The sequence below is a fragment of the Malus sylvestris genome, chromosome 13, assembly GCF_916048215.2.
Source record: "Malus sylvestris chromosome 13, drMalSylv7.2, whole genome shotgun sequence".
Taxonomy (NCBI): Eukaryota; Viridiplantae; Streptophyta; class Magnoliopsida; order Rosales; family Rosaceae; genus Malus; species Malus sylvestris.
This window is the reverse complement of record NC_062272.1, coordinates 9,641,210-9,663,355: the sequence shown is the minus strand read 5'-3', so window position 1 is coordinate 9,663,355 and position 22,146 is coordinate 9,641,210. Positions and strand designations below refer to the sequence as shown.

Sequence of the window (22,146 nt, the reverse complement as noted above, 5' to 3'; positions counted from 1 at the left end):
TTTAACAATATTCCAACATTCCCACCGGTTGAATGATTTGTTTATTGATTTGATTTTGGCAGCATACCATGCTTGTGCTTGAAGTTGCTACAAATGAATAAAAATGAAATTATTAGGTAACAAATAAATAATACAAACAAATAATAAAAATGAAATTATTAGGTAACAAATAAATAATACAAACAAATAATAATAATGAAATTATTAGGTAACAAATAAATAATACAAACAAATAATAATAATCAAATTATTAGGTAACAAATAATAATAATGAAATTAGGTCACAAATAAATAATACAAACAAATAATAATAATGAAATTATTAGGTAACAAACAAATAATACAAACAAATAATAATTATGAAATTAGGTCACAAATAAATAAAACAAACAAATAATAATAATGAAATTAGGTAACAAATAAATAATACAAACAAATAATTATAATCAAATTAGGTAACAAAATAATAATACAAACAAATAATTATAATATATTCTTACCTCATCCGCATAATTTGCCCCACTTCGAACATTACTACTAGCTTGTGTCAAGGCATTTCTCCACGTACTAAATGAATGGCTAAGTATTTTCCAACGACTGGACATCGATTCTTTGGTTCTTTTCCCATCCATTTGCTCAAGAAATTTGGTATGAATTAAACTCCACATTTCTCGCAACTGCATCTCATTACCCGTAAGGGAATTATGAGTAACTTCAACCCAGCTAGTGCACAATGCAACATCTTCAAGAAGCGACCAATTCGTACCTGCATCAGTAGTCATTTTGTGGAAAAAAATTGGATTGAAACTTTGAGAGAAAGATAGGAATTTGATTGAAAGTAGTTGAGAAAATATGAAATTGTGGTGTAAGGTAGATGGAGAAGAAGTGGTATTTATAGAAAAGTAAAAACAATTTTTTACAAATTTTTTTTTCAGATTTTTTACATTTTTTTTTGATTTTTTTTGATTTTTTTTAATTTTTATTCAAATAATTAATCTATGCCGTTGGATTTTAAAAATTTTGAATTCCAACATTCCATATTGTGCCACGTGTCACAACGGTAACTTTTCTTAATTTTAAAACTTTTTTTTTAAATTTATAAAGCAAATTAATATCAACCGTTGATCTCAGATCGAATGGTTGATATAAAATCAGTTTTTTTTAATTACCGTTGCAAATCGGACGGCTCGTATTAAAGAGTCGTTGGGATCGAACGGACCGTGGGAAGCCACGTGGCTTCCCAACAGTCACTGGATTTTTGAGGATCGCGGGCCCGTGCCCTGAATTCCGGTCGGGCGACGCGCCCCCACTCGCGAGTGAGGGGCACGCGCCTGACACAAAAAAAAATAAAAAAAAAGGCCGGACGCATGCCTTACGTCAGCCTGACGTCACAGGCCTCGGGTACCAGGCATGTCAATCCTTCACGGGCCTGCAACTCGGGCTCCCACCCTCACTCGAGCTCTCCAAGATTGGAGGCCTACCCACCGGCCCTCGGGCCCTTTCCTGGACCCTGTCCCCCGAGCAACCACCATGGGTGGAGTTGCTTTCACAAAAGCAAAACACCTAATTACTTTAATTAATTCCATTAAATAAACAACACAAGTTGATATTATTTGCTAAGCTAAGGTAGCTCTTTCATAACTTAATTAGTGTTTAAACACTGTGGTCTAATAATATTCATTTTCACTTGTAAGTGAGAGAATTTAGATTCGATTATTGCCAAAGATAAATTTGAATAACATTATTGCTTGCCTATTGTGAGACTTAACTCATTTTCCCACTCCTTAGTGTATATAATATCGTTTGGTGAAAAAAAAAATTATATATATATATAACCACGTTTAGGTCATCTCCTAATAGAATACTGCCAAGAAACTAAACCCTAAATGTACCTTCCTAATTGTACTTAAAAATACACAATTAGAGATAAACCATATGGTCAAAGTTCATTTGCTGAGATTCTTTTTCAATAAATTGAATGGGCATGGTAAAAAATCATATTAGTTGTGTTGATGCACAAAACCGGAGGTCTTGGAACAACGTAAATCCGACCGTGAATCTGCATGTAATGTAAATAACACAAGATGTATCGTGGTTCACCCCAAAGTTTGGGCTACGTCCACATTGATTGTATTTATCCGAGAGTATTTGTGAGGGAGAGAGTGTGAGAGCTTTGTTCTAGATAGGAGAGACTTAGGGCTTGTGAGGATGAATATGCCCTTTTATCGAATAGGGCTCATCCCCTAATTACATATTTGCCCATTCCTCTATTACATAATTACATTTAAGTCCCCTGAGTATTTATACGAGGTCTAAATACGAGGCCCTAAATATGGTATAAACAGTAGTCCTCCAAGTCTTCAGTCAAGAGAGTCTTTTGGCTGGAGACTTGAAATTCAGTCCATGTGTAGGCCGAAGTAACTAGATGCTGTCTTGAACTGATGCTCAATATGAGGCAGTGCTCAATCTGAAATGACGCTCAACTAGAAGTAGCACACGCTGCTCGGCTGCTCGATTCGTGGCTTATGTTGCCTTGGTTGGCTCGGCTTGCGGCGTTTGAAGGTGATGGAGTCCCTTTTATAGAATAAGGGCTCGCTCCTTAATACATGAATGATGGGCTAGAGTTGATACTCTCTAATGGTGGTGAGGGAGTCCTTTTATAGAATAAGGGCTCGCTCCTTAATACATAAGTGATGGGTTAGGAGTGATGCTCACGGCGGGCGGTTGCTCAGCTGGCGGCATTGCTCTCTAATGATGCTGAGGGAGTCCCTTTTATAAAATAAGGGATCGCTCCTCAGTACATGAATAATGGGTGCTCTCTAATGAAAGTGAGGGAGTCCCTTTTATAAAATAGGGGCTCACTCCTTGATACATAAATAATGGGCTAAGTCCCTCAAGTATTTTTCATGAGGCCTAGTTGAGGCCGAATATATGGTACATAATGTAGTCCCCTAAGTCTTCGGTCAATAGAGTCTGTTGGCTGGAGACTTCAAATTGAATCCATGTATGGGCCGAAGTGGCTAGATGTTCGGAGGCGGTATTTGTATACCTTGCCCTGAAGCTTTGTAGGTGAAGCTTTGCAAGTGAAGCTTTTGAAGCTAGAGCTCTGTAAATGAAGCTTTTGAAGCTAGAGCTTTTGTAAATGAAGCTTTTGAAACTGATTGACATGAGTGATGCTCATGAATGTTTATGTTGATTGACATAAGTGATGCTCATGGATGTTGTCATGAGTGATGCTCATGGATGTTGTCATGAGTGATGCTCATGGATGTTGTCATGAGTGATGCTCATGAATGTTGACATGAATGATGATCATGAATGTTTATGTATAATTGTCATGAGTGATGCTCATGAATGTTTATGTATGAATGACATGAGTAATGCTCATGTCTAATTTGGAGTACTGGGCGTACTTTTAATCACCTAGTTAGTGGCATGAATGGCTAGTTGCCAATTTAGAGTACGGGTTGTACATCTCATCACCTGGTTGGTGGCAATAGCGGCGGGTTGCCAAATAATTGGGGAGTACTGGGCATACTTTTGATGACCTGGTTGGGGCTATTTTGGGCTTATGGGCCTTTGCTCTCCACAACATGTCAACCCATTATTTTGGGCTTTTTTTTTACCCTCTAATGGGGTTTATACTGATGTCTCCAAAAGATAACAAATAAATCACATCATACAAAAACAAGAAAAGTAAATCACATCATTCTGGTAGGGTGTTTATTCCTTGCTTTTGCTTTCTCTTTTGCTTTCTACTTTTCTTTTTGCTTTCTGCCTTTCTTTTTGCTTTCTACTTTAGATATGTCGCTTGATGACATGATTAAGGGCAACAGGGGTCATCGTGACAGAAATAGAAAACATCGTGTTAGGGGCTCTCATGGCCTCGGTGCAACACGTGGCTCCTTTAATGCTGAAGGGATGGCCTGGTTGATTTCAACCTGGTTGCTTTGCTTTTGCTTTTGCTCCTGTCTGTGCACAAAAGCTGCAACTTCATCGTCACCTTCACGTGAAGCCCACCCTGTATCTGTGACTTTGAGAACACTGTGATCAGCATCATATCTCCTGACATTCTTTATCTTTGCTGCTCCTTTCTGGTGGGTCAAATGGTGGCTTCACAAAATTCCCAACGAACCTTGGTCGGAAAAACAACGGTTTCTCTCTGCGACTCGCCGGAGTTCTGCAGTGAACCTTCACTAGATTTCATAGATCCCAATAATTTTAGGGCATTTTCTTCTCTTCCTTTATCCTTTTCAAGACACCAACCCAGCCAACTAAAGCTTCTTCCCAGTCATCTCGATTGTCATCCGAGTATTCCAGGAAATCAAGACATTCATCAAATCCCCCTAGAAAAGTTTTTTGTTATTTTTCGAACCCAATGGCTTGGATATCCGTTGATTGTGTGGAACATAGCCTTCAATAGCGTTAGAGGGACCAACCATGCCTACATCCCCTAACTGCACTTCACTATTTTCTTCAATCTTCAAATTTGAAATCCCCAAATCCCCAATCTCCGTTTCGCTCTTTTCTTCGATCTTCAACTTCGAAATTCCCAAATCCCCAGTCTCCCACAATCCCACTTCCTCTTTGTCCAAACCCACATCCTCAAAAGCCCTCAAGACCTTCTCAACCTTGCCATAATCCAGGACATCGCGCCTCTCCTAGCTCAAACTCTGAGCAAAAGCCTTGCTTCCGATGAGACAGCTCGAAGAGCAGTACATGTAGGTCTCATGAAGGTTGTAGACCTTGTGCTCCTTGAGTGAAATGCGATAGTGGCCTTTGCGGGGGCGGGAGGATTCCGGAAGCAAGGCACTGGGGCAACGAGGGTAGCCGCAGTGGTCGGCTATGGTGCGTTCCGTGATGACGTCACTGTAATCGGAGCGGGAGATGATTGAACCGGCCAAGGAGAGTTGGTTAAGGGTTTTGACTCCTTCGAGGAGATCGAGTTGGAGCTTGTACACTGTCTTTCACTGACATGTGCTGCTGCTGCGGCGGCGACGGTTGGCTCTTCCCTATCATTTTGCTTAAAAAATGGGTTTTTCGATCGCAATTAGGAAGTTGGAATTTGAAGCTATCTAACACCGATTCTGTATGATGGTAGCACTGTTTTAGTGAGGACAGCCGATACAGTTGTTGGCAGGTTTTGACGAGTGTAGGGAGCCAATGCTGGTGGCCATGGCAGAAAACGGAGAGCTTGAAAACAGGGTTTGGGATTCAGAGATTGTGTTTTGTTAATCATACAAAGTGTTGATGGAACAAAAATGGGAGAAAGGATTGGATCTTTTTTGTTTCTGGGATTTTTGTGATTTTGCAGATTCACGGCGGAGGTGAAAAAAAAAGAAAGAGAACCGACACAACTTTTTGTATCGATTCCCACAGACGGCGCCAAATGTTGATGCACAAAACCGGAGGTCTTGGAACAACGTAAATCCGACCGTGAATCTGCATGTAATGTAAATAACACAAGATATATCGTGGTTCACCCCAAGGTTTGGGCTACGTCCACATTGATTGTATTTATCCGAGAGTATTTGTGAGGGAGAGAGTGTGAGAGCTTTGCTCTAGATAGGAGAGACTTAGGGTTTGTGAGGGTGAGGAGGCCTTTTTATAGAATAAGGGCTCCTCCCCTAATTACATATTTGCCCCTTACTTTATTACATAATTACATTTAAATCCCTCGAGTATTTATACGAAGTCTAAATACGAGGCCCTAAATATGGTATAAACAAGTTGATCAACATATAAGTTAATTAATTGGCTTGGTGAAATTACAGTCATCAAATAAGTTCACATCGTGCATATGCTTCTCCATCAACATCAAGTCCACCCTTTGGGTTAGAGTAGTACTTGAGTCACCATAACAGCATTGCCTAGGTTGATGTTACTCTGAGTTAATTAATATTTGATTAATATTCAAATGCGTCTAACCTGACTTAATTTGCAATAATTGGATTAACTTCTTTAAATTAAGTTATGCTCAAATGCTTATTTGGGACTTCTTCTGTATAAAAAAAAAAAAAAACACTTTCGTTTGTAAGCATTTTGATTAAAAGTGTTTAAACAACAAATTCAAGTGTTTTATTGAAGAAAATGTTCTCCAAAAGCGATAAAAACACTTCTAATTTTTTTGGTTTTTCGATACAGCGTACTTGTAAATTTTATTGTCAAATGTTATCAGAAGTGGTTTACTTTCGTTGTTATGAAGTAGCCCATTGATTTGATATATTTATAGTTTTACAATAACTACTGGTGATGCACATGAAAAGAAAAATTCACTTTTCTTGAAGGACCGCAATGGACAAGAAAAGCGTTGAAGTTCCTTTGAAAATGGTGGGACTTCTTTCCCTTTCTAATCAAAGGGGTTTTCTGTTCTTAAGTGGGTGGTTAAGTATGCTTACTTACCAACTAGTTCAAAACATTTTGTATACTCTAGGTCCATATTCAATTCTAAAGCTTCTTAACTCTCATGGTTCTAGAACTCTCTTAGGACATTGAGGGAAGATTTCGCATTCTTGTTGGATGTATACAACCGCGTGACATATTACTCTGTACGACTAATGACATACAAGATCTTTACTGTTGAGAAGGGAGTGAGTCACAACTGTATCCACCCGTATGTCGCTATCTATATTCGCTATCTATATTCACCCAAATGACACAAGAAATTCTCTGTGGCAGACCGGGCGGCGGGCGTGGGAGCTCCTTCCGTCGTGAAAAGAGGCAGCGCATGTATCGTACTTCAAATGAATCCAAAAGGAAAGGCTGCCTAGCTAGCTAGCACCGTCGACAAACCGAGAAAATGAACAATGCAATAAAAATGGTGAATGAAATAATGGACGTTAGAAACTAGGCGTGCAGTTAATCAAAATTATGACATGCGCCGGTGTATTGAGATTGCACCGATGCATCTCACATACCGATGTACGGTAGAAAGAAACCCTGCATTTATATCAATAAATCGTGAAGTGCAAATACATAGATAAGCCCTCATGAACTAAACTCAGTTACGTACCAACAGTGCCATTCCTAGTTCCCATCCCCAACTCTGGGACTGGAAGGATAACATCACTACTTATAATCCCTGGACTACTAATCCATCCATCATGACCAGTACTGTTCTCAACCATTCCAAATTGTCCAGTTCCCAGCAGGATTCCCATAGCAACTGTAATTACCAAAATATGACCTTGGAGTTGGAGACTGTACAAATGCCAAGGGCTGACATGGATTACAAGACACACCTGGGGGAGATTTATCAGTGTGCCAGGAATACGGCCCTCTACAACAAATGTCATAATACAAGTGATACTTGAACAAAAAAAAATTCAACTTGTATTATAACACTCGGTGTACACGGCCTGTTCCCAACCCTCCACACCTTTAGGCCCAGTTGCTGGCAGAGAAAACAGCAGCAGAGATGGCAGCCATTTGATATCATAGGGTTTTGGTCTCCAATGACAATTGAACTTTGGAGAAGGAACTGAAATTCTCGGCAAAGGAGCCCGAACACCGGATAGCAAAGGATAGGATATGTTTATATCCCGGGACAGGAGTTCGACGTCCAAGGCGGGGTAAAGAGATTGGACTGTATTAACAGCCGGATCAGGAGAAACGCTGGCTGTGGTTAATTCAGACGAGGAACCGGATTCCTGGGAATCACAGATTCCAACTCTACTGTTGTTGTTGTCCTTGATCACCTTGTAAGAAAAATTCAGGACCCCATGAGGCTTACCAAGGCTACTCCGAACCTGGTAGCTCACAAACCGGACTGCTTCATTGCACTGTTCATCGATCAAGTCCACGAATGGCACCCGGACTTTTCCAATGCTCTTCTTGCCAAAGACGCTCTCACATTGCATGTGGAATTCTACAAAGGAATTATCAAACTCGTCAACCAGGCACACGTCATTCATGTTGAATTGCATTGTGTGGTTCCATTCAGGGTTGCAGTCCCCTTCTCTATCAACCAGCGTCTTATGGCGCTGCTGCAGATGTTTCTTCTGTTTTTCTTTCTTCGCTTCATCGTTGAAGATGGAGACAGCAGAGTGGACGGACAGCTTGTTGAAGAAATTGAAGGCACTGAGATCCTTGCAGTCTTGCAGAAGATTACCTTCAGTTCTATGGAGCTGCAATCTTTCAGTTCCTGATTTTCTCAACTGTTAAGTTATAGTTAGTTAGCATTTTCTAAATTTGTTGCGGATCAAACCATTGAAAAAACAAAGTCCCGTAAATAGTTCAGACGTGTAACCACCACGGTTGATCATGAGAGAACGCCCCGCCAGACTTGGAGTCATTGACTGCTTAACCGTTGATTATACGATAACAGGCCACCAGAGTTAATTGCAGATTCCTTAATGTTAACACAGATGTTAGAGGCACATTAGTTTCTCAACAAGGAGAGGGACTTCACGAAACCCCAGGAGATCACAATAGTGTCCTGGACCAATAATATAATAACATGCGAGAAAGTTAAAACACATGACATTGTATCATTGATCTAGAACGCCATGGTGACGTTCTGAGGTTAGGCTAGTCCTTTCCCTCAAAGAATCAGGACTATGACGACAACTCTTTGCACATTTGGAAAACAGAGCAACTGCGATTTACAGTCATGAGGTCCGTGGTTTTTGTCTCTCATTGCTGTTTGGAAGAAGAGAAAATACGGTAATGACACAACTCCTGGAACAGGGTAGTCTTGGTGGCCCCGGGAATACACGCAACGAGTGTATAGGGCCCTGGTGGTATGCAAGTTTCTCCCCGAAAACAAGGGCACTCGATGTCATAGGTACTAAAGTACCTAGTCAATTAACACAATGAACCTAGCCTTCCCATAAAAATGTAATAAATCTACAAACTCACATAAGAGATTACACCTATCGCTGATTCCGAACATATGAGCAGTATCAAACAATCAAATCCATACCAATTAATCTCAGTGCAAGAAACCATTCATCGTTTGTAAATCTTTGGGGTCAAAACTCCAAAAAAAAATATCGTCTTTACAGATTGAAATACTTGATTGACTGTTTCATGATCCAAAATTATTTCGATGAAGCCATAGCATAACTTGAAACCACAAAAATCTTCTTAAAAGGTTAATGATCTGGAGTCAAGCTCAGCGAGTTTTGTTCTTTTTCTGGTCTTGGCCTTGGGCTTGAACTTGTACTGCTGCAGAAATCTTCTTCCAACAGCGGATGGAAATGAGCGTCGGTATTACAACCCAGGAGGCGTTTGCAGCAATGTAGTATGCGTAGTAGTAAAACGAATTTGTAGCAAATTTGTCACCTTCCAAGTAGGCTGTTATGAAATATACAGCAGTTCCATAGAGCTGACCCAACGAAATGGCAAACTGAAGTATGTAGCTATATGGCTTGCCTTTAGATATTGCATATCTGCCAAGAATCAGAAATCGTGTTCAGAATATCAAATTTTGCATTGCACAGCAATATAAACTTTGTGATAATCAAAACTCAAAATCTTACACTGCAAGAAGGCTAGCAGGACCTTCTATAACTGCGGTTAATCCTTCGACAGAAACGACCCCTGCATCCCTAGCTGCATATCTTGAATCACCTTTGCTATACTCTTTCCCTGCCAATTTTTATCTATCAGCATAAGAACTATATAATCCAACAAGCCCCAACGGTTATAAAACTGCGCAAATTGTATCCAATGCTAATCTTATAGATTAAGAAAGAATGTGAGACAGAACTTACAAACTTCAGCCAGGTAACAAGCAGTCTTATCCTTGTAAAACTCGGGCGAAAATGCAAAATAGCCTTCGAGTATCAAGTGCGTAAGGCCGGTGAAAGCCCACCAACACATTAGCCATCTTTCAAGTTTTGATTTCCTCGGTGACCTCCCTGGTACATAGCAAAAAGTAAAACATGTCGATTGAGGCATTCCTATGTCTCCCTCAAAATGTCAAATTTGTTGACTTGAACAAAAACTATAACATCTACAGCTACATAGCATTCAATTATCAATGCCAAGACGTAGAAAACATCAAATCAACAAGGACACAGCATGAATCTAAAACGAACCCAAGAACTAAAATGCCACACTAGAATTATTGGGTTTTCCTTATTGGAGATTTTTCGAGTTTTAACAACCAGTAATCACCACAGACGGGTGTACCTATATTGGCTAGAGTGGATGTAATCAGTAATAACAGTATAAGTAGGCATAGCCACATTGCCTAGAGCGGATGTGCTCCTCTACACCCGAGTTCGAATCCCCCTCTTTCTGCACTTTAGATTAGTTAAAGGTAGAATATTTAATCGCCACATTCAAAAATCAAGCCAAAGAATTTGAGATCATACAAAAAAGTTGAAAAAAAAATATGAACTTTTTGGACCTCAAAAGTCTCAACTTTCTGTGCTCTGTACACAAACCCAATTCACGCATCAAATTACTAGAGCAAATTACAATGTGCAGAGAAGTGAAATGAATTGAGCTGAACAAAATTTGGATCTGATAGGAAGTGGAGTGGAAGGAGGAGTACCGGAGAAGAGCCAGGTGAGGGAAACGACGAGTAGGGAGGAAACGCCGTAGACGCCAAGAATGGTGGACTGTGAGAGAAATCCGGGTACGAATCCGGGTAGCTTTAGATCCCTCGGGGCGTACGGATGATTCCCATAAATCCCAGAGTCTGATCCCTCCATTTTCACTCGCTGCCTGGTACACTCTGTCTCCCGAATGCAAGTCAAACCTCCAAAACAATGAGTGATAAGGCTGCCAACTGTCTTCCTTTTTGCCTTTTAAATTCTTTTAGATTGGATCTCACAATCTTTTTAGGGCTGGGATAGAGGCCCAATATCCATGGATCTCACAAACCTACCAAACCTTACAATTACCCAATGTTCTAAAAATTGGGGCTAACTACCGTTCCGATTAGTCCCTAAACGTCTAAAAATTAAGAAAGTGTTTTTAGAACTGCTTAGGCGCCCACCTAACCCGCCTAGGCAATGTTAGGTCGCGACTTTCATTCAGACAGAATGACACGCCCCAACCTCGATATCCCTAAATACCAGGATAGGCACATATTGGCCGACACCCGAGGATGACAAATCTATTTTAACATGCATGCAAGTGATAATGGTAACTGAAATTAGATAAAATACGTAAATATAAAGAATTACGCAAAAGAGAGCATACAACTAATCAAGAATACTACGAAAGTATTATTATAAAAAAAAAGGTACGAACAAAGGAATGAGTCCTACATTGAGAAGACTTGAAGATACCTATGCGAGAGTGCCTTGACGCCGGGATCGTATGCCTCGATTCTAACTCTTGAAGGAGGTGCAAAACAAAAGATGAGTGGACCAAAGTTTATAATAATAATACTAAATCAATAATAAGAAAATCATTTTCTTTCTGAATATACTAACCCCCTGTTTTGAAAACACATATATAATACTACATACTAGGTTTTTCTGAAAACCCAAACATACTATAAAAACATTTGTAGATAATAAAACCATATCTAAAAGTGGTACCGAAATTGCCCAAAGGCAAATCCAAGAAAGCTCGTAAACCCAAAATAATAAAGTACTCAACTAGGGGTATCATAGTCGCCCGAAGGCATATCCACCACCCGAGGGTGAAGCTGTACGACTTTGGGTTACGCTAGAGAAGAAATATAACATAACACACCGACACTAGCCGTGGCTAGTGAAGCTATCCGACACTGGTTTCGTCAGTGAAGTTAGGAGTATGTCATAAATATCCTCGACTGTGTCCTATGACCATAGTCGTATACATACTCGTGTGTGTATGTGTCGTATAAATACCTGCTAAATAAGCACAGAAAACATAAAACATATCTTTCACATCAAATCATCGAAGCTCAAAAGCTAAAAGCGTCATCTCATAAACCATCATAAATCAATCATGTGAAAACATAAATTCATATTCATGAATCCATCATATTTCGTTAAGCCTAAAAAGCCATGGTTCATAAATCTTTCGTAAACGTAAATTCAATAAATCGTAAATAAATTATAAATAATGCATAGAACGTAAAATCATGAAATCATGTTTTTCATGAATGTAATCCTAGCATTGAAAATCATGCAATTTAAGAAGGGGTCCACTCACAAATATTCCGCTACCGGGGAGCTGATTGAACTAGGGAGGATGGGGTCACTTCCAACCAACGCACCTAAACACAAATAGGGACCGTTTATTAAAACTCTACTAAAATGTTTGAATTTGGAAAAACGGACGGCGGATTTGGATTCGGCACGTCGAAAAACCTAACGAGGGATCTCGGGTTCCACCACGCGCCACCACACCCGCTGAGATGGGGTCGTCGAAAAATTCTCCTGCGCTGCCTTAGCCGCTGTCGTGGAAGGCGGCAGAGCACAATGCCTCTGCGCGGAGGTGTGTGCACTCCACGCTCCACCCTATGACAACACCACATGCTGCGAGTACACTTGTACTCGCCTTCTTCAAATTTCTGGAATTTTTCCAGATTTTTCCTCCAACTTCAAAAGCTCATTCCGAGCTTGATACAAGCCCAAATCAAGTGATTCAAAAGCCAAAATGTTGTTAGGTTGTGGAGAAGAGATTCATACCCTTATATCGGAGCTGGCCGAAGAAATGGCTAGAAGGTGGCCAAATGACCAGAGTTTCGAAATTCCAGATTTTAAACAGTGACTTCCCTTGTATTATCCGAGTTTCTACACCACCAAAACCACCCCAAACCTTACTAATTGTGAACCTAAACACAATCTACAATGATAAGGACCAATTTCGAGGCTTACCTTCGCCGGAAATGGTGAGAATTCGCCGGAGAAAAGGGTTACACAGTGAAGGGGTCGCTGTGCATAGTAAGGAAGAAAGAATCCAATGGTGGTCTCGACTCCGTCTAGGCTTCGTGGTGGTGGTTGATGCGGGAGAAATAAGGTGGTCGTGGTGGTGATTTGTGGTTGTATGAAGAGGAGAGGGTGGAGGGAATAGGGCATAGAAAGGAAGGAAAGAAGTGAGAGATAAAAAAGAAGTAGGGAACAAAATAAGAAAAAAGAGAGGGAGAGTCTCGGGATACAAAGGAACACCCCAAAAAATGGGGGTAATCCTGCCACGTGTCACCCCATGAATGGCTCATGATGGAGAAATATCTCTAATTATGAAATTACCAAAATGCCCTTGACATTCAAAAATCCGTAGAAACTTAGTTTTAGCTCCGATTTCGATTTCCTTCATGCACACACGTTTGTATCGACAAATACAACGCAAATAAATTAAAAGAAAAATTCATAAGCAGAAGTCAATGAAAGTCAATGCTTCAGTCGTTAGGGTTATTTTCGTAAATTTAACTAATTAAAACGTAAAATTTAAGATGGGTTGTTACACAGAAAATTGATAACTTTCAATTTGCATTTTATTTTGTCAATAAAATGTAAGAGACTTGTTAAATACTTAACATTCATTATATGCTTGTTTCCTATATTTTCAATATGTTATAATACTTTATAATGTATATATTATTTTATTTTGCAATTGATGTATCACAATACAACCATGTGTTTTCTAAGTATAAATAGACACTTATTTACACAATATATAATAAATTTACTTAAACCCGACTAGTCCACCTAGGTACTAGGCCCTAGCCCGCCTCTCAACTAACACTTAGCGTCTTTTAGAACCTTGAATTTGCGGATATACTATAAAAGACTTGACTATGAATCTGTTGTAACCTCAATAGACGCACACATACTACATCACAAGGCACATTGTGCATGCATGGTTTGTAGAATTAGGGTTAAACATACTGAATTTATTTATTTCTCTCTCTTCCTAATTATTCCAAATTTTGAGACAGATCTTGATGCTGTATCAAGTACATCAGAAACAACATAAAAATGCCGATCTTGTTTGCTCTATCACCAGTCTCCTAGCTTTCTCCGACAGATTCGACTTCTCCTCTATTTGGACCTTGCTTCTTTTCACCATAGTGGCGAAGCCAGCATGTGATCATTGGTTGTTCATGACTCCAACAACTTTAAAATCTGATATATATTTGCATGTGTATTTTATTTGACCTTATAAACAGTTAGGGCAAACTAAATTACAACTGCATTCTCCTACTTCTTCTTCTTCTATTTTTTTTTTATCTTGTCTTCCTTTTCTCTCTTCTTGTGTCCGACTCTGTTGTGCGCACAAAATGCTCGAATGAAATGCCTCAGTTGACAAGCCTTTGCAGTATTCAACATTACTCTACAATTTCTTGTAGTCATCATTGACAAGCCTCTACGTATCATAGTAATTGTTGACATATGTTGACATAAGCCTTAAGCAGATGTTGGCAAGAATTGACATATTTTTACTAGGTGCTCAACGAAATAGTACACTGCAGTTTTTTTTTTATCGAAATCATGACCCCATTATTTAAAAATCTTGGCTACAACATTGGTTGGGGGCCTTTATATCAAAACCTGAAATGGAACTTAGAACCAATAAAGCTTATGTCTTTACGTTTTTACTAGGTGCTCAATGAAATGGTCCAATGTAGTTTTATTTGTTGAAATCATGACCTCATTATTTGAAAATCCTGGCTACGCCAATGCTTCACCATAGAGTTACCAGCTGGAATGAGTCCTTGGATTTTCGTCTGGAAATGCCATTATGCATACAGATGCATTATTCGTAATCAAAATATGCACGGAGTGAAAAAAGGCCTATCCGCACTCTCGTTAGCACATTTAGAGAAACTAGTTTACAAGATATTAACATTAGATCAGATGGGTTAACCTGGGCACGAGATCATTATTGTCTTTATCTGAAACTATCGGAATTCTTATATCATATGCAGGTAATATGCAAATTGTTCGGCCCGAAAGTTTGCATCCTGCAAAGTGATTATCCCCTTCATGTTAGACACACTAATAAATAAATAAAACATTAAAGGGTTCATCTAACAATCATTTTGATTTTCAGTATTTATCAATTTGACATGAAAAATGAAATTAGTTAACAAATAAAAACTAAAAACTGAAAAAAAAAGAAAAAAAAGAATAGCCCAACAAAAAAAAGAAGTTATCAGGTGGGCTGTTAATTAAAACTACTATATTTGAATTTATGAACAAGTTTTTGTTGTTGTGTGCTTACATTAAGGAGGAATAGTTTGAAAAGCATAAGGCTGCCCAAAAAGTCACTGAAGCATATGATAATTGGTCTTTATCCCTGCAAATAATGAATTGGATATAATTAACAGAAAATTAATCAATAGAAATATAAGAAGAATAGAATGATCAAGCAGTTAATTAGAATATAAGTTCACTATCTATTTCGTTGCTTTGAGAGCGAGGGGCACAAAAAGGACTTCAGATTCTTCGGGAGCACATCGGAAATCGGAAAGGGGCCGCAATCGTGGAATTGCTTTTTGACTAGCCTTTTCTCTTTCAGGCTTTGAGCTACATGAGACAGAGGCAGATTTTCTGCGCTCCTACTTCTCGTGTTTTTTTTGCCTTCCTATTTTGTATGATTACAGTTAAATCACGTCAATATTTTATATTTTTTTATAAAGATAATAAGATAAATATGAATAATAATATAAAATATTAACATGACTTAATTATGACCACAAAAACAAAAAGGCAAAGAAGGACACGAAAAGTGAGAGGACAGAAAATCTGCCTCTACATGCGACATGCCCACTCCCTCATTTCCTTAATTTACTTTCCCTTTTATTTTCGTTATTCCCCTTTGGAGTTTGGATCTTCACCTCACATCATATACCAAGTTAATACCAACGATTAGTCCATTACCAACCAAGAAATCTACATTTTGTTAAAACATATATATAAGTTTTACTGCAAAACTTATCACAAAAACTTGATTGGATCTCTTTTCAAACGCCTAGTTGAGATTGTTATTAAAAACTAAAAACGTTTTTTATCAGCTGCATTTAATAAAGAAAAGTTCGAAGTTCTTTTGAATAATGAATAAGCACTTTTAGTTTCAAACATTTTAAAGTAATTTCTAAGAAATACTTTAGATTTTTATGTTTGCAAATGCTTTGGTAATTAGGCCATATATTCTTCTCCAACTTATCGTGTCTCAATTTCAAACCCACTATAATTTAGAGTAGTAATATCACAAATAAAAGAATAATCAAAATGTTTCTGGTGAAACCATGTATAAGCATAAGCACTTCCTACAGAAATGATTCCATATGAACCCTAAGTCTAATATGATAAATATCTTGGTCTTTTAATTTATACCTCAAACTGTTGTAAAACAATTTACTTTGGTAACATATATAAGCATACAGGGTAGGTAGTGTATGCTTATATAGAATTAAATAGAATTAAGATTAATGAGTTAGTTTTCAAGCCTTCCAACCATTTTTTCAATTTGAAAATGTAACATGTTCCAAGAATACAATTTTTTTTTTCATGGTAGTGTTACTGGGAATTGGATCCTCTCCTGAGCACAAGCTCAGGAGCCTCTTGACCATCGCACGAATTTTGATCAAACGGCTTCAAACAGAAGATCTCTTCAAAAGTTATAATAATTGTAGTAATTGGATCAAAATCCAACAGGCCACATGCGCTGGTCAGCAGGTTCCTGAGCAAAGCTTAGGAGATGATCCAATCCCGTGTTACTGAGTGGTTTAAAAAAGCAATTAAATATTGCATATAAAAACCTAATAAATCTATTACTTATGCAAGAATTAAATTTTGTATAAAACTTGTATCGCTGAATAACACGTACTATTATAGCCAATCTAAAAAATAATGAAAAAAAAATAAAGGTTGCCTAACCAGAAAAACATTGACAACTTTAGGAAAGTGATTTGCCGGCTTGCCGCTGAAATTTGTAGGCTCAAAATGGATACATTGGGCAGCCTTATAAACGTATCTTATGCTTTTTTAATATCTGAAATCAAATCATATAATTAAAGAAAAAGATAAAGACAAAAGACAAAGCAAAACTAAAGGAAAAAGATGCCTTGGAGCGGCATGCCAAGCCAAATGGCCCAACTAAAATGGGCATTCATCAAACACTTTAATTAGTGGTTTAATTACAAATTTTAATCAATGACCATACTTGGGGCATATTGTTCATCCAAACGTTTATACATCATGATCGGATTTGTTCATTTTCTATATTCTAATTTAACGACAATGGCTATAAAAAGTTAAACAAATTAATCATCGTTTAATAATATGTTAGTAGCGATCAAATGACAATTTTAGTAACAATAGAAAAAAAAAACTAATGAAAAATGTTTGAAAACTTTGAGTTTTAACGATAAAGACAAAATAAATGGTATAATAAATAATACTATGATTGATTTTTTAGTGTAAAAATGTAGCTTTTCGTTAAAATGAATAGTATCAGAAACTTTTCGTTAAAATTCTCTAAAAAAAGATAAATGTGAGCAGACGTGAGCGTAACAACATCGGCTATAGCGAAGAGGTATGTATAGCATGTTTGTTTCATGTTAGTTTTAGTTGGTGTGTCGTGGCAAGCAGGAAAACAAAGCTCCAATCCTCGTAGCAGAAGACAGAGTCAGCTACTAAATCCTACAGTACGAGAAAGCTCCGGCGAATACCACGTTGCCCTCTTTCCTTTGTCCTCCTAAGCTCTTTTTTTTGCCCCAAAAAATAAAATTACACAGCAAAATTCAACAGACAAAAAGAGCGCAAAAAGAAAAAACAAAAATATTCGGAAAAAACGGCGAACCGAGTCGTTGGGAGGGAAATCGCCACGGGAGCAGAGAGCATTGTCCCTCTCGGACGGACTTGTAATCAGTATCCACCCTCTTCATACACCTCTTTGGGTTTGGAGGCAACCGGTTTCCCACCCCGAGTCTCGTCCCCGATCCGCACCCACTTTCCGATTTCCAGCCCAGCTGCTCGTTTTCATGGCGTTTCATCAAATGCATTGAACAGAAAACCCCTGAAAATTTTGAAATAAACCCGTACACTTTTAGGGCGACAGAGCTTCGGATTCGGTTCTCTCCTCCTCATCGAAAACCCAGAAAAGAAAAATTCAAACTGGCAAAAAGGTACGTTAAAGATTTCATTTTTTGACAAATTTGTATCGGTTCGGGAATTTTTGGAGAAGTTTTTGTTTTGTTAATATGGGCGTGTTTGATTCTAGTTGGATGCGACGGGCATTGTGTTTTCCGAGCTGGGGCGTTGAGGGTTGGGGTGGTTGTTTGAGCGGCGGATCGTACGGTGGCTGGTGGGTTGGAATCAAATGCATTGAGGTGGAGGGATTATAGGGAGGGAGGGGCCATGAGAAACAACGACATGGTCAGAACGCAGCAGGAAAGAATGTACGGAAATGCTCTGCCTCCTCAGCATTCTGACTCCGACCGTCGGATTATCGACGCCCCTGGCCCGTCCCTGCGGCTTTATCAAGTTTGGAAAGGAAACAATGTAGGTCATTAATCTGTAAAAACGTCAAATTCCAATTGCATTACATGTAAAAACAACAGAAAATGAATACAAATATATATATTTATCAGTTAATTTTCATAATTCTTGCATTTCGTAGATTGACCTGTCTTTGGATTGAATTTGGTAAAAGATGGACCTTACAATGAACTCATTTTCGTGTGATTTCTTGCAGAAATTTTGCTTTAATGGAAGAATTATATTGGGTCCAGATTCGAGGTCATTAATCCTTACTGTGTCCCTAATTGTGGTTCCAGTGATCCTGTTCTGCGCTTTTGTTTCACAAGGACTAATTCATCAATTCCCGAACTACATTGGCAATCTTATTGTGGCTATATGTCCTGTATTAGCAGTATATGTGAGTTCTTCATCTTAGATGACTTGTTTTTCAATTCTTACAACTATCAGAGATGTCACGGTAGGAGGAAAATGAGAGAAAAGAGGAGAAATTTCCAGCCATATACTTTGTAACTTTATTACTAAAGTTTATTCGAGTTAACTATCATATTGTTGTATTTTGGACACCAGAATATGATAATGTAAGCTTGAAACTCAGATGGAGCATAAGTACTTAAAGATTTATTTCCGCTTTAAGGCAGACACAATCGGTAATTTCATTGGTTTGGAGAGATGTTGGGAAATCACAATATGTTCTGCACATGGTGTTGATGTTGGTCAAGTTTTGATTTTTCCACTCATCCATGAAGGATGGGTTTTCCACCTAAACCTGAGGGTCAGCACAATCACCACCTACTTGGTGTGGCATAGGGACATAGCGCCACACTAAGAAAGAAGTAAACTTGTGGACATAGGCGGGCAACAAGACCTGCCTGGTCAAACTCATCGGTTGATGGAACCCCTTAAATGAGTCAGTCCTACCTGTTAGTATATGATTTTGATAAAGTTGGTGTTGTGAAGTTTATTTGCTCGACTTTTCTTTAAAGAGCATTTACGTTGTTTGCAGCGGTGAACTTTTGTATGTATTTATAACTGAAGGTTACTTTTGTATGTATTTATAACTGAAGGTTTTTGGCCTATCAACTAGTGCAGGTTGTTATTCTTCTCTTGATTACATCTGCAAGAGATCCTGGCATTATTCCTCGTAGCTTGCATCCTCCAGAACCAGAAGATGACGGCTATGTCTCTAGTATCTCTTCTGATTGGCCAGGAAGCCAGAATGGACCTCCAGGCATACCACCCACAAAAGAAGTTATCATTAATGGCGTGATAGTTAAAACCAAATACTGTCAAACATGCATGCTATATCGCCCACCCCGCTGCTCTCATTGCTCTATATGCAACAACTGCGTTGAGCGTTTTGATCACCATTGTCCATGGGTGGGGCAATGTATTGGCAAAGTATGCTTCATTTTGATTGAACTAACATTATCGCTTGTATTTACTTAGTTATTCTATTTTTGAACTTTGTGTTTATCTTTTGTAATATGATGTGAGGTGTAACCTTTTAGCAGAAGAAGCTCTCTCAGATTTTTTTTTTTGAATTTTAGGTTAAATTATTCCCGTGCAAATAAATTAACACACACACACACACACACGTATACATATTAAAATTCAAAAAAGACTGATGACAATGTTATCTCCCTGTGCTATGCTTTTATCAACCAATTCTCTTAGTTGTATCTGTCTATCGTGACTTGCTGAGATGAATGTCTTTCTTTCACTCACTATTTGAACAGTTCATGCATCTAGGGGGTGAGTTTCCAACACTTGATTCATCTCTAGCTTACGTCATTGCCCTGCATATAATCATACTCCTGCATTCATGATCTATGCTTCCTCTCCTTGTTTGAGTTTTTTCTCACTAATGTCTTTGTTGATACGTTGTTATCTTTTTATAATCCTTACACTGTTAATTTTTTTTTTTTTTTTTTACAGAGGAATTACAGATTATTTTTCATGTTTGTGTCCTCCACGACTGTTCTGTGTCTCTATGTCTTTGCCTTCTGCTGGGTAAACGTCATGAAGATAATGGATTATTACCATTGCAGTCTCTGGAGAGCTTTATCAAAGTCACCTGTTTCAGGAGCTCTAATTCTCTATACATTTGGAGCTGCTTGGTTTGTTGGAGGTCTCACAGGATTCCATCTCTATTTAATTCTCACCAATCAGGTTCATTGCTCTTTACCTTTGTTTCTGTTTGGTTTTCCCTCTCTCTTTATCTCTCTTAGAGATAATTTCCACTTGTATACAGACAACATATGAAAACTTTCGGTACCGGTACAACGTGAAGACGAACCCTTACAATCGTGGGTGTTTTAGCAATGTTGCGGAAGTCTTCTTCTCTGAAATTCCAAGATCTAAACATAACTTCAAGGAAGTGGTCAAGGGTGATACTTCTTCTGTCTACACCACTTCAATGCCATCAGGCCATCCCATGAGCCCAGAGATGCCCAAAGCAAGTTCTGACATAGAAATGGGAAAACGACAAGCTGTTGCTGCTGAAGATCTGGAGGATATACAGACTCAGATTGATAGTGTTGGTGGATTGCAGCGGTGCGAGACCCAGCCAAGACATACAAACTGGGATCACAAAGCCAACTGGGAGAGCTCACCTGATATACAAATGTTGGCTGCGGAGTTTGGAATGGAACATGGTTCAACAGGCAGACAGAAAATTGAAGGGAGTATTGATCTGAAGAGCTAAATTATTGGTTAGAAATTGTTTGTTCTGCTCTTACAGCCAAGATAATAGCTGCTAACCTGGAGGATCGTATTTGGTTAACGCGTAGTGCTAAACTCCACGCAGGAAGGATGATGTCACAATCCTTTTCTGTTGTAGGAATGAAGGCTCTGATTCTTTAAATAGGAAGATACACTTGCATAGAATCGAGCTGCCTTTATGGATACTTTGGGTCAAGTGTAGTGCTATAACGTTTTCAGCAAAACTAAGGTCTGCATCTACTCTATACATTATTCTTTATCGAATCACGGAAGAGCCTGTACATTGTGGTTAGAGGTCTGTGGGTGGCTTTGGTTCATGCGAGGGTTCAAGGTCCATAGACGTATATGTGAGTTGTTTTCCATTTTTAAGTTGAGAAAAACTGAAACTATTGGTTCCCCCAGAAATTAGACATATGTAATCACTTCTCCTATAAAAACTGTGTAATATATAGATGAACTTTATGTCTTAAAGCTTTGAGGCACTCAGGACTCTAAGGTAGGAGAGAATGTACAAGGGTAGCAGCTAGATGTCTAGATAATGCTGCTTGTGTGTTCACCGAAAATGCCAAAGCCTTTTCTGCTAGAGATCGAGCAAATTACGCAGGTGCTGGGGACAACCTTTTTTACAAGCCATTTTTGAAGGTTACTCTACCGAGCTAATAGTGATAGATAATGTTTTTGTCGACAGTTTTACGCACGTTCATAGAGGGAAATCGTGTAGTCCCCAGATTGGCTTGTTAGGGTTGAGGAGCCTTCTGACTTGTGCGCTTTATTTGGATGATTTATGTATTCAGATCATCCAGCTTAATGAAAATTCATTCCCTTTTGAAAGAAAAAGAAAAGAAGTTAGAACACGAACTCTAATTCCTTTTATCGAGCATAATTATGCGAATTCAACATTTTCAGCAACAAACACTACTATTTTCCGGTATGTTGCGACCACCATAGGTGCATATTTTTCTCTTTAAATTTTAAACTACTGCAACAAATTTTTAGGAAATGGCACTGAGAATCTAGAAACTACAGAAAGCAGATATTCGAAAGA

At 38.5% G+C, this 22,146-nt stretch overlaps 2 protein-coding genes and 1 pseudogene across 2 annotated transcripts; 1 reads left to right on the top strand and 2 right to left on the bottom strand.

The window, feature by feature from the left end:
- Positions 1-3,878: 3,878 nt before the first annotated feature.
- Positions 3,879-8,783, bottom strand: LOC126595224 (uncharacterized; annotated as a pseudogene).
- A 111-nt stretch (positions 8,784-8,894) lies between these two features.
- LOC126596058 (probable 3-beta-hydroxysteroid-Delta(8),Delta(7)-isomerase) lies at positions 8,895-10,736 on the bottom strand. The gene is made up of 4 exons (XM_050262523.1): positions 10,505-10,736; positions 9,717-9,863; positions 9,483-9,591; positions 8,895-9,392 (listed from the first exon to the last, which is right to left on the bottom strand). Exons 1-4 carry the CDS (start codon positions 10,662-10,664, stop codon positions 9,116-9,118), a joined length of 693 nt encoding a protein of 230 aa, XP_050118480.1. The 5' UTR covers positions 10,665-10,736; the 3' UTR covers positions 8,895-9,115.
- A 6,723-nt stretch (positions 10,737-17,459) lies between these two features.
- LOC126596057 (probable protein S-acyltransferase 6) lies at positions 17,460-21,684 on the top strand. The gene is made up of 6 exons (XM_050262522.1): positions 17,460-18,025; positions 18,121-18,401; positions 18,595-18,777; positions 19,470-19,778; positions 20,316-20,549; positions 20,632-21,684. The coding sequence occupies exons 2-6, from the start codon at positions 18,258-18,260 to the stop codon at positions 21,082-21,084; spliced, it is 1,323 nt and encodes a 440-aa protein (XP_050118479.1). The 5' UTR covers positions 17,460-18,025; positions 18,121-18,257; the 3' UTR covers positions 21,085-21,684.
- Positions 21,685-22,146: the final 462 nt, after the last annotated feature.

Excerpts from the sequence above, each read along its gene's own strand:
- LOC126596058 (XM_050262523.1), bottom strand. The coding sequence starts at position 10,664 with ATGGAGGGATCAGACTCTGGGATTTATGGGAATCATCCGTACGCCCCG. Across the intron at positions 9,864-10,504 it reads CCTCACCTGGCTCTTCTCCG|GGAGGTCACCGAGGAAATCA; the intron begins GTACTCCTCCTT and ends GCTATGTACCAG. Across the intron at positions 9,393-9,482 it reads CCTGCTAGCCTTCTTGCAGT|ATATGCAATATCTAAAGGCA; the intron begins GTAAGATTTTGA and ends GATTCTTGGCAG.
- LOC126596057 (XM_050262522.1), top strand. The coding sequence starts at position 18,258 with ATGAGAAACAACGACATGGTCAGAACGCAGCAGGAAAGAATGTACGGA. Across the intron at positions 19,779-20,315 it reads TGGGGCAATGTATTGGCAAA|AGGAATTACAGATTATTTTT; the intron begins GTATGCTTCATT and ends TTTTTTTTACAG. Across the intron at positions 20,550-20,631 it reads ATTTAATTCTCACCAATCAG|ACAACATATGAAAACTTTCG; the intron begins GTTCATTGCTCT and ends ACTTGTATACAG.